Source organism: Etheostoma cragini, chromosome 16, assembly GCF_013103735.1.
Source record: "Etheostoma cragini isolate CJK2018 chromosome 16, CSU_Ecrag_1.0, whole genome shotgun sequence".
NCBI classification, from domain to species: Eukaryota; Metazoa; Chordata; class Actinopteri; order Perciformes; family Percidae; genus Etheostoma; species Etheostoma cragini.
Window position 1 is genome coordinate 15407933 of NC_048422.1, and position 13143 is coordinate 15421075.

General features: G+C 40.1%; 1 protein-coding gene across 9 annotated transcripts in view; it reads left to right on the forward strand.

Moving 5' to 3' along the window:
* The window catches only part of rgs3a (regulator of G protein signaling 3a), a 130529-nt gene that overhangs the window by 112599 nt on the left and 4787 nt on the right, over positions 1 to 13143 (forward strand). For 7 of the 9 annotated variants that reach the window (XM_034895622.1, XM_034895624.1, XM_034895623.1 and 4 more), the window contains one exon: positions 4320 to 4390. In XM_034895622.1, the coding sequence (XP_034751513.1) occupies positions 4320 to 4390 (71 nt within the window). Of the gene's footprint in view, positions 1 to 4319; positions 4391 to 8601; positions 8755 to 12763; positions 12942 to 13143 lie in introns of those variants that run through there. The other 2 variants (XM_034895629.1, XM_034895631.1) reach the window with 2 other exon arrangements.

Below are 13143 nucleotides of genomic sequence, written 5' to 3' on the forward strand. Positions count from 1 at the left end.
ACACAAAACAGCCAGTGATGACTGACTGTGATTCACATCTCATCCTGTGCCAAACAAACCTACTGTTGTTTTTTGCCTGTGTTTATTGCCAGAATATTAAAGATAGAGAAGGAGATTTATGGTGAACCGAATGTATCTATTCTAGATCAGGAAGAAGTCGCAGGAGTTAAATGAAGGAATGAAGGAATTCAATTTAGAACTAGGAAAAAGTTTTAAATGATTCTTGACTCTCGTGACTACAATTGAATGTGCAAGTAGGACTTTTGACATCCTACTATGACCCAGGTTTTCTGCATACCAAACTGTGGAAACATCCAGTAAAATAAGTAAATTAGTGCCGTCTGTTTTGGGAAGTCACATGGAGACAATCCTGGAAATCAAGCTATTTCTTCTATTTATGCATTTCATTGGTCCCACCTCTTGATTAATATACGCCTTTGATTAAGTCTTTGTGCACTGTATTTCCTTTCTTTAATTTCAGAAAGTGAAAGTTGAGCCAAACAGAAGAGGCTACAATGTTCCTCTCTGTTTTCTCATGGATATAAACTAAGGATTTAGCTTAAATTAAACGTCATTAATCCCTGGTTTATCACTGTTAGCACAAGTCCCAGGTCGACAAGCTCAGTGCAAAACACTGCAAAAGAATTTGACCAAACCTTGTCTAAATATGTAACATTTCACTTGGTAGTAAATTAAAAGATGCAACATCTAATTGAACTTGAACAGGGGAAAAGTGCTCAAACTTCAGCAATTTGTTCCAGTATCTATTGAGATTTAGATTAGCTGAATTTATTGTTAAGAAGGCTACAATTGGTAGCTGTATAGTAATCCTGTAGTTACTGTTAAAACCTGTGTTCATATCTAAGCTAAGAACTGCCGTAACCAAGGTCAGGAGCAGAGTCAATCACACAGTAGAGAACAATGTCAGGAAACTAGGGTCATTGTCTTTTAAATGAAAGAAGAAACGTTGGAACGAGAAGGAAGGAAGCAGCCCGAGGGAGGTCTGATGAAGAAAAGGGTTGAACTGGTGAGAAGAAGTTTATGTACACAAAGACCAAGATTAATTTCTCCACCTCTGGGATTTTAAGTTTGGAGGATTGGGAGTATGGGTCAAGAATGTTTCAGAGCTGTGTGTTGAATGTTGTTCTTACAATGTGTTTGTTAGTGCTGAGCACAACTAGAGAATATACAGTTTGTTGAGACAGACACAGGCAAGGTTACCTTCGGTGGAATAGCAGCCCATTGGTGTTCCAAACGTCTCCCCTAACCACACACACTATTTCCCTCGACTTTGGCTAAACGGACTTATACAGGTACATATGACCGAGAAATGGTTGCAAAGACATGTTTACCAAACATGCAGCCAGATTAAACTTTTATCTGTGTATCTACACAGCTATCCCACCACCCTTAATGGCTTGTCAACATCTGCATCCCATGCCTCCAGGGGCTGTACCGCCGTGTAGTCTTTGGCAGATGCCGTGTTTTTTCTTTCTGTCTTCAGTGAGGCATGTGGGGAGGTTATACACATGATCACACACACAGACACACACAGACACACACACACACATGCTATTTTTAGAAAATACTGAGACTTTTTTATGCTTCAGTGGTTATTGCAAGTCTCTGTGTGTGTGCTGTGTCTAAGTCTGTTTTGTGTGTGGGGGGCCCGGGTGGGGTTACCTGAAAGAACACAGAGAAAAAGAAAAACATAGAAACCTGAGAAGAGACCTGAAGATTTAGCTCTATTAACAAAAAACTATTAAATTATACATACAGTGCTGAAAATACTATACAATGTTTAACACCATTATGATCTGAGACAGTTTACATGGAGGCAGATTACTTAAATACTTATGTATTTAATTAATTAATTAAATACAGTATGTAAAAAAAGAAGAAGCTCTTATTACTTAGGTTGTCATGTATAAATACTTCCAATACATGAAAATAATTTGAATGGGATTCAAAACTATCCAAAGTTTTGTATTTAGCCCTGTTAGAGGCCGGTATACAGTGTGTTGCATTTGCGAATATAGCCACTTGATTGTTTTTGTTTTAATCATTATTTATACAGGTAAATCAATTGAGAATAAAATCTCATTTTTAACAACGACCTGTCACATTAACAGAGTTACACATTCAACTGCCAAGTACAGACAGTCTGATCTGTTGGCCACTGAACAGCTCCTCTAGAGCTTTTTTGTTAGGGGTTAAAGGCCTTGCTCAAGGGCACCTCAGTAGTGGTAATGAGGTAGGACAGGCGCTGCTCTTTCACTTCCCCCCCTAGAAAATCTCAATTGCTGCTATGTTTTTGCGACACCGCGATTTTTGCTGTTGAAAAAAAATTAAATAACAGTATCAAAATCTGCATTAACACATTGCGCTCTCTCACATTAGCATTTAGCATTGTGATGTGCAGCTAACAGAAACCTGAGGAAAAAATAAATACAAAAATATTTCTATATATCAAGAGTTGTAATAGACATTATTTGACAAGGCACCAGGTGAAGAAGGCTCATTAACACATTTAATATTTCCTTTTATACAAATGCTGATTACAATGAAGGAAGGATACACAGCCAAAACAGAAAGCCATGACAAAATCAATGTTCTATAATGTATGTCTCATGGAGCAATTTCATCATTGACCAGGTTCAACATTGAAAAGTAAAACAGGAAATTAATTTTGCAGCTACTTTCAAGTATGTAGGGTGGCTCAACACAGATGGATGCAGGATACGTTTGCTCATGGGGCTAAGCGTTATTGTTTACATACAATAATAGTCCCACAAACACATTTTCACTGTATGCTGGACAATGGACACACAAAGGCACCACACAAATACACACCCATACATTTGTTTAGTTTTACTAGTGAGGACCCTCATTGATGTGATTTATTTGTAGCCTCTAACCATAGCTTGAAATACATGCCTAGCTTGAAACTCTACTAAAAATGTTAACCTTAAAGGGATAGTTAGACATTTAAAAAAAAAAAAGGCTTATTCACTTTATTGCAGACAGTTAGTGAGCAGATCGATACTGCTCTAGAGCTGGTATCAATCTGTCTTACTCTTGGCAAGAAAATGAATATGCATATTTCCCAAAATGTTGCGCTATTCCTTTAAAGGGTAACTCCACAGAAAATCTTTTGACTCAACACTCACCAGCTGTTGGTTTAAAAGGTGACCGTAAAAGGTTTGTAGCTTCCAAACTAATGGAGAACAACAGCTGTGGTCAGCTTGAAGTCAGGCACTTACCATGGATTCCGATGGTTAAGAGTTTTTATGGCAGAAAAAATGTGTGAAGAAGTGGATGCTATGTTACTATTACTAGTAGAAGCTAGGACCTTTGTGGTTTTGAGAGATATTTGGAATCCATTTGACTGATTTCAACTGCTGTTCTCCCTCAATGAGGAAACTATAAACGTTACTGCAATCTTTAAAGCCTACATGGGGGGTTAACGTTTTTGGCACCAGTGTCAATTAAACCTCAAAATTGCACATTTAAGAAGTGAAGGCCAGCCAAAACAATGTCCTCACTCTGAAGGTTAAAACTCAAATTGGGTCCCAAAAAGGTAGAGAATGTTACAACATGTGTTACCAGCTGTGGCCAGTATCTAGCTCAGATTCAACTGTGTGTTCCTGTAATACAATGGCTTATTATTCAGAGCCTCACATACACACACACACACACACACACACACACACACACACACACACACACACACTCACACACACACACACACAGACACACACACACACACACACACATACACATACATACAATGGGCAGCTTCAGGCCATCAGATTAGTGGAGATTGACCCCTTCCCCGCCCTGCAGCAACTTCCCTTTTTCTCCTATCCAATCAAAGTGGTGAGTTGGCAGAAAGTGTAATGTGAAACCGGGGTCTTGGCTCAATACTTCAAACCTAGGGCACAGTTGGAGGCCAGCAGAAACAACAGCCGTAGTCTTTCACACTCTCTCACTCTCACAGATTTTTAGATGCTTTGTTATACCCTGTTTTAAAACATCATCTACCACACGCAATCAGACAGATTTATTCAGCAAGACACAGACACACACTTCTGAGAGCTTTGCTTTCTGGGATATACACTGTGGACTGCTGCTATGGATTAATCCTTTAGGTGGTTGGCTGTGTGTGATACAAACTGGACTAGTCTCAGTCTAGTCTAAAAGGACATGGAGGACTTACTAGCTTATTAGCCAAGACAACAACTGCATGAGGCTTCAGGGCCCTCTTTCTGTGTGAAGGGTGGATGATGCAGTGTGTCCTCTCCTTCATCTCCCCTCAGCTAAGCTCCGGATCCCCCTGTAGCTGTGAGGTCAGCCCCGAAGGAACAAAGAAGAAGAAATCCAAGAACCTGTAAGTACTTTAGAGAATCAGTTTTTTGTGTTTTCTGTTTGTGGTTAATTTCAGTTTCAGTGTCTTCTCATTTTTAATATTGTAAACAAGTAATGGCATGTATTTTTCTACCTGAATATGGATTTTAGCGTGTAACAGTATTAAAACATTATTTAGGAAAACTATGCTTTGACTTTTAGGTTTAGAACAAAAAGATAATCCAATGTTTATATGTGAGAAAGAGGAGGAATGAGAGTGAGAGCGCAGAACAATAGATCAATCCTTCATAGACAAGTACAATAGCATTCACCTCTTCTGCTTTCAATTCTCAGTCATCAGCCTTTTAATTTCATGCTAATTTAATCAATTTGTGTATCGAGTAAAAGGTTACACTGTTCACACCTTGCTTTAACATCCATTTGGGATGTCTTTACTTATGTCCAAACTAATGGTGTTAAACAAGACATCAGGACTTAACAACATGTTAGTATGGGTGTGATTGGATTAATGGACTGAGGATGTCAGAACATATCCACTACATGGCTCCATTTAAATCTTGCCCTCTCATATCTATTTTGGGTATTATAATTAACATTAATTCAGGGGGATTGAAAATAGGTTTCTTATTTTTCTTATTATCTCTTTAAAGCTATAGTGGGTAGTTTCTGTCGGCCCCATGATGAATCCTAAGCAATGCCAACAACACTGTCGTTGCCTTTAGCTTCTGCGTGGAATGTTGCTGGACTACACCGTTTTGGGAACATAGCCATGCTAATACATACAGAGAGAGTTTTGTTGAGGTGGTAGGCGTAATTAGCTTTGTATTGACTCATTTGAAAATGGCTTGGATGTAACAGACGTTTCATTAATAAAATAGTTGCGCACTATATCTTTAATGTTGCAAACAAATATTTGGGCCATTGTGAAGATCTGTGCAATACTTGCACATGTTTACAGAACTGCACATGAAGAAGCATATTTTAGGCTGAAGGTGACTGAAAGCTAATCATCCTACTCTGATCATCATCTACTTAATTAAATGGTAAATGATGTGTTCCCTGCTGAGGAGTGTGGTACCACATGTGTGTCTCACATTCTCGGCGGTGTGAGAAGTAAGATGTGTGTTGAGAGTGAAAAGTGTTTGTTTAGGTGTGTGTCAGATGTGTGCATTGACGCCTCAATGATTCAGCAGCTGTTCAGTGAGCCTTTAGGATGCTCCTGTTCATCAAGATGAAAGCGTATTTTACACCATGAAGACAATAAAGCTACTTACAGTGGCTATCCTTGGGCCTGATAGCTGGCCATTCTTCTGCACAAGCTGTGTTTTTACGTTTTTTAGTTAACCAGCAGATTAAGTGATTAAGATTCCACAGCCTTTTTTCTTGAGTCCTGAGTATGTTGCCTTCTTGTCAGCTGCTGCAAACAGCTTCAGACCAGCTTTATTGCCATTAATAACATAGACATGTTATAGAATATAGCATTACTTATACAAAATAGGTTCTTTCTTTACTTTTAGTTTAGTTTTAAATCTAGAATGTGTGATTGTTTTTGTCAAATAAGAGCATATATCTAAATCGATGATACATTTCTTCTCACGGCAATTTCAAGAAAAAGAATTCATTTGATTCAACATAAGACCTGATACACAGAATAAAAAAATTGTAATGACTACTATCTGTAATGTGTAGCTGACAATTTGAGTCACAGACACATAGCAAGTCAGTTTGACAGACAAAGTTCATGGTTAGCAAACTGTGATTTGCTTACTAGCAATAGGTAAACAAACATGTATCTATGATGTTAGCTGATCTTATATTACACATTACTCTGTCATTGCAGAAGGTTGTATTTGCTTTCCAAACAATCAAAACTGTGATTAAATGAAAGCCTGCAATTACGAATACAGAATAAAGTGTCCAGACTAGTAAAATGCAAACAACAATATATTTATTTTGACTTCTCAAATACATTTAGTCTCCCATTTTCATGTGGGATGATGATGTTTAAGGTAGATTTAAGAAAATAGATATTATTGTTGTATACTCTGTCCTTTCATAGAAGGAAGAACCTTTTCTTCGTAGAAGAAAAGGTTTTTATCTTCTCAAGACAAACTGGCTTCCCGTCATTGAGTCAAACCCTTTTTGAGTCCACCCGAAATTGTCTTCTGTCTCTTGCATTTAAAGCCCTTATTCTCAATGTCAAAAATACAAACACAATGTGTTCCTGCTCTAGATAAAAAACGCAGGCTTTCTACATAACAAAGCATAAAGGAAATTATTTTCTACAGATTTTGGAGACTGATATAGTATAACATATAGAGAGAGTCAACGGAGCCAGTAGATGGACATTGGTGTCCAATAGTATCTTACATAGTCAAGTCATGCAGAGAGGGAGCAATTTATGGCTTAAAAAGGTACTTTGGCCTGTGTGTTTTGGAGCTCCAGTATTATCCAGTATTAGTAGCACTGGATTGGGTTTCCTCTGCTCTCAATGTCCCTCCTGTTATGTACATTGTTTGCTGTGTGTGCACCTTGGAATGTTTTCATCTCACGCTTTTGTAGGGTGGTCTCAGTCTGGCAATTAGTGGTAGTATCACTGTAAACATTTTCTGCTTCTTTTTCTTCTTCTTCTTCTTCTTTTTCTTCTTTGTCTTCATCTTCTTCTTCTTCTTCTTCTTCCCTCAATCACCCTTAACACCACTAGTGATAGAAAGATTGAATGAAACAGATATCAAAACACAACAGGAATATCCATAGATATTTTTTTAATTGCATTTTTCGATTTTAGAAGCAAAATGGTATTTACATGTAAGAGCTGTCCTCTTTGAAAAATCCTCTCTCCAAACCTACAAAGTACCTGGCCCTCATGCATCATTTACCTCTCCTCTCTCTTCCTCTCTCTCTCCTGCTCTACTTTTTTTTCTGGATCCAGCACAGCTGTTTTCCTAAAATTGTCCACATTATTCTCTCACCCCTCCCCCCTCCCCCTTCCATTATCGCCTTTTGTCTATACTCAGACCAGGTGTTCTGCTTCCCCAAAGAATCAATCCACGCAACTCTATTCTCTTTTTCCCATCCAACAAGTACCAAAAAACTATAAACCTACAGCACATTGACCAGTGCATCAGAGTAACGTGCAAAAACTGAAGTTGTTGACAGATTAATTAAAATTTATTGGAATTAATAATACCTCAGCAATTAAAACTGGTATCTAACTTTGAAAACCTGACGCTTACTTTACCCACATGGCAACTCAACCACAGTTCTGTCGGAGTTTAAGGCGGGTTATGTTAGCAGTGGCTAACGTACCCTAAAACCGCTAGCCTCAAACAGTGACATGAAGTGGGCTAAAGAGGTCTGGTAACCTCCCTCCTTTCCAACTCCATACTTGTAATCTAATCAAGTGACATTAATTTTATCCGATTCTGTGACGCTCTTTACGGAGATGTAAAACTAGTTATAGTACTTTTTTCAGTATTCGTGCAGTAGTACTCCCCATACCTATAAAAAGATGTTGTTGTGAAAATAAGGGGAGTTCCCCTTTAATTATATTCCCCACAATAAATGTGTTTACATTGTTTTATTTACTTTGTTCTATAGAGTGACGGTGGGCTACGCATACACTTATAGAACTGAAGTTACATCCAGGTAACTTACAACATTATTTTGCCTGGACTCATTACTTCTTTGGAGACTACTGCCAGGCAATCAGCATGTTTATATTTATGCATTTATGGAGACAATACACAACCATGAACCAAGTATCAGCACTTTCAGTTAAGCTCATGATATAATGTTTAAAAATTGACTAAAGCCCACATACACTGTATTTAAAAGAAAAGGAGCCACATTAATAAGTTCAAGTTTATCCATTTTGAGTTTCAAGACCAACAAGCATCCAGTGCAGAAACTACAGAAGAGATAATATGAAATGATAACATGTGTGAAAAGACTTAAATTATTAGCAGATTTAACACAGAGTTCTAACACTGCTTGTCATCTGGGACAGATGAACAGATCATTACAGTATCATGTCACTTATTTAGCAAACAAGGCATTTGTCATCTCTACTTGCTAACCCATAAAACAAAAACAACAAAACGTCCAGGCCCCAGAGGAAGGAATCTGTTCTCTCTAAACATTGCGTTGCGATTGGGTGAGCATAGGGTCCGCCCTCCCCAGACCCCCTGGACTATATAAAGCTCCACCACATCCCCTCAGGGCTTAGAGGAATGTGACTGTCAAACAAACCCCTGGGCCCTGAGCACCAGCACTCCTGTCACGCTTACTTGCAGTCTAATTTTCACACACAACAAGTAAACCTGCGTACAAGCTGGCAAACATCTTTCACGCTATGGTTGATTTCTCAGTGAACTACCTGGAAAGGTAAGAGCAAGGCGATGGGCATGTGTGTGTGCATGGGTTCATCTGCACTTTGATTATCAAGAATTAGAAACATCAGAAGGGAGGATGAGGGAACTGTGCGTGGGAGCTGTTTTGCGTCCCACAGGAATCAATGCTCTCAAGCTGGTAGGAAGCTATCTGACCTCTACATGGATCTCATTTGACAGTCGCAGTGAGGGAGCAGAAACCCCCATGAGGCTGAAGCGCTCAAACTATTTTGGAGGAAGCAGCCTTAAATTCTAACTTGAGGCTGGCCCTTTTTCTTATTATATGCAGCCTGGATTTCAGGAATAGGATTGCTCATGTGGTCTTTGTAGCTAGGAAAGTGAGTTTGCTCAGAAATAGAACTCTTTTTCTGGTCTTCATTGCGGGAGACTGTGAATGAGATAATATCATATTTATGGCCAAAATTTAGGACAACTCCCTTTTTCGTTGTTCTTCTAGGAATATGGCAGAGTGACATTTGTCTTTGTTGTGAGGCACTTTATAGATTAGCTTTTCTCTTTTGTTATTATGTGTTATGCTACGTCTGTGAGAGAAAGTACATGGCAAACACTCCCAGTTTGTTCCCATATCTTTTTAGACAGAGCCAAATAGTATCAAAGTTATTTAAAGTGTCACAGACACATTGACACAACCCTTGACCAATTATACCCGCACAGACACAGACGCACAAACAGGCTCACACGCTTGCACAGTTATTTGTCTGGCTTGTCCTGTATTCAAAGGCATAGAACGTGGCAGAGGGGATGAAAACATGATTGAACCTTGGGCTGTTGCCCTCACAATCGGTATTTCTATTCCTCCTCTGTACTCACCGCTGCACCCCAAATGTAACAGGTCAGGCTCTACAAAGGGTGAACTCTTATCATTGTGGAGAAACAAAGCCTCATGTAGCAAACAACTAAAATGGGGTGAAGTGGGGCAGTGGTTTTGGCTTTGTGCTTGTATGGTACATTGTGATCTGCAGTGTGTCTGTCTGCAGCTCACGCCCATGTGCTCCCAGAGCCTTTCCCTGGGAGTGCGGCCTACTTTTCAGAACACCAAGAATAGCCTGCGGGGGGCTATTAGTGCATCTAATGTGAGCCAAGCAAAGAGGGAATAAAGAATATGGAAACCTGCAGAGAATTGCAGAGCTAAAGACCTCTCCCTTCTTCACTCAAATACATGCAGCACTCTCTCATGCACAGACACCAGAAGACACTCAGGGGTGTGTACACATTGCGCCTGTGCTGCAAATATGGACATGCTGTATTTCGTGTGTTTGTGTGGCAGTCATCAATCCTAATTTGATAATCCTTTAAAGAGCATTTGTCAGTCTTTTGGCAGAAAATAATTTAAGTGGAGGGGTCGCTGTATGTTATAAATCAAATGGAGTGTGATACAGTGCGTTGATAATGGTGTTAGTGCTGGGGAGCTATTAGCAGATACAGTAAAGTATCGGCTTTAAATACACAGGTACTCAAAGTGAGAGACAATCAGTAGCACCATTGGCAAATAAAGAGCAGAAGTGCAAAGAGTGCTGGGTTCAGTATCATTCTTAAGTGAAGTTGCTTTTCAAATAGACTTAAGTAGAAGACTATTTTTCATCTCTGATATTGAACAAATGCATACACATATCTGTAATTGTATTATTGGTTGGCCCTGTTAGTATAAAGAGCATTTCCTCTCAGTGGCTGCATGTATCTGTCGCCCTTTCTTTATGTTTTAAGTCTGAGTTAAGAGTTGTTTGTAGTTAGGCCGCTGAAATTGCTATTGCTCTCTGGATCCGGCAATCACAAACGTGACTGTAGCGCAGTGATTGACACCGTTCAAAGCATAGAGAATGTGTCTGCCTACATTGAGGGAGGAGTATTATTCAGGGTGACGCTGCTGTTGACTCCTATTTACCTAATAACTACACAGCAAGTGTCATTTATGACTGTATCAGTTAAACTTCCCACACCTCCTGCAATATGACACACTTCTTAACCTAACACACAGCCTTAGAGAAAAGAAAACTGTTTCTGCAGTCAGTGTTGCCTGTGTAGTGGTTGAAATAATGACAGCTACATAAAATACAATATGTATCTCACTATTTTAGTTTCTAAAAATAAATGAAAAGATAAATTATTGGATGATGTAAGCTTAAGTTGTTTCCAGTGTTGACACCAACTACTGGGAGGAGAATAATGCCTTGCAAGCAATCTGTGTTGCCAGAGGATGGAAATTGTCACTGTTTGTGTTTGCAACATCCACTGACATCCACATGGTGGCAGGAAAGAAACAAACAATTCCTTAAAGTGACTGTTGCTATGACAATATTGTCACATCATACCCAGGCGGCCTCAGCTTGTATAAAACCAGACATCAAAAATAAACAAAATATCTTACAGCCCTAAAAAAAGACTTCTCTTTCTCACTTGAACTGGCAAACAGAGGCTGTCTATTAGCTAACACATGCACACAGCTCAAGACCTAATTGCCTTGAGTGCAACCTAAAAATAGAACAATCTAATGAATCCTGCTCTGATGTTATGAGTTTATTTAACAGCAAGACAGTTTTTATTTGGGTAATAATGTCCTTCAGGCTGGCAACTGTTAGCTATTCACAGGGATATTGTGTTAGAGCACCCTGTTGTTTCCAGTAAAAGAGAGGCCTGGATTGTCATCACCACTTCAGCATCTGGTTTAAGCCTGTTTCATACAGAACACTTACGTTATATCAATCAATGGATGAGTCATCTCTCCACCAGTGAGGCTGCGTGTACATTTAGGTATTCCTTAGGATCAAATGGAAGTGTCTTTCGGTCTCTGTGTTTTACTTTTTCATGTATTGGTAGTACATTTTTTTTCCATGTCACTCTTTTGGCAGTTCCACTCTCCTAAACCTCACAAACGCTCACAAAAAGGCCTTTTGTGGTTCTCGTGGTCGACTAAAGTTTTCTGCACCAGCTGAACCCCCGAAACCCAAACACACCCAAAGTCACACTCATCCTGGTTTTAAAAGATCCATTCAGCTGCTGCTTCCAACAGCTCATGCAGTTATGTTGCATCACGATGTATGGGCATGTTTCAACCTTTCCTGTCCTGCAGCAGTTGGAAAAACTCTCATCAGACAGCTGACTGTGTGCTTTGTTCAATTTCGGCAGCCGCACTGTGTGACCACTTTGCATTTACGCATGCATAAATTATCTCGCTCCCACTTCCCTTCACACACACATGCGCACACTGGTGGAGACTGGGAGTTTTCCAACACCTGTGACTGGCATGAAAGCACTAGTGAAGTGGGCATGAGTTGACACAGGTGCTGGGGGGTCGTTTGAAATGTTTGTGTGGCCGTTCTTTTTCCCCCATAGGAGTAGCCTATATTCACGTACAGTGTTTGTGCTAATCTGTAGTTGTGGGTTTTTCCACCCCTCTGTGTGTTCATGTTTGAATGATAAGTGTTTATAATTGGAAGCCTTGTTTCTTAATTTGGGGTGTACATGCTCTCCTGGGCACTGATGGTTGGCTGTGGCACAGCTTGCAGTGATTAGGGCCATTGAGCGCACACTGCCGCGCTGCATTATTAGCAGGCTAGCCAATCCACAGTGGAAATCAAAAGCAGGGACTCAGGAAATGGGTGTTGAGTGAGGTCACATCCCATTGTGGCAGCACGTGCTCCAGGTCGGGAAAAGCCAGGACACGTACCATGGGATTATGGGAAATGCGCAGTATTCTGATGAAGCCCATGGGAACTGAGGGTTGGTGTATCACCTTGTGTGAGATTTGTGCTGTGGGGGGTCTGTGTGTGTATGTGTGTGTGGCTGTGTGTGAGATGGTTGGAAGAAGGTGAAACGGGTAAGGTGGGCGGTCAGGAGGATTTTGGGTGCTGCTGCTGGAGGAAAGCAGAGGTCACTGTGCCCTGTTGCCTCAGCCCTGGGTCAGCTCCCTCTCAGCAACCCCTCTAGGCACATGGAGAATGGTGTGATGAAACAGAGGAGTGAGGATTGAGTCTCTCCTCCTTCTCTGCCACATTCGCTCAGTCCCTGTCGAGTAACCTGCCAGGGACACATCAGGAAAAAACTGTTAGAGATAATAGATTGAGAGCCGAGACACTGACAAGAAGCGAGTAAAGGGAGCTTGACATCTGCCTTTTGGAAAAGTTCGGTCCCACCATACTAACTCACCTGGCTGAAGACTAAAATGTACACAACATGACATTTGTTTATCTTTTTTTCTGGCTTTTGTGGGTTTGAATTCATGTGGATTTACAGTGCTGAAGAACTTAATTGGTGATTCCCATGCTTTGGATTGTTTTAATTGTGGACTTTGGACATGGACTCAACACACTTTTTTCCCCATGTCTCCTTTTGTCCACCTCTTCTATCTACTTTGTCATTCCTTTCA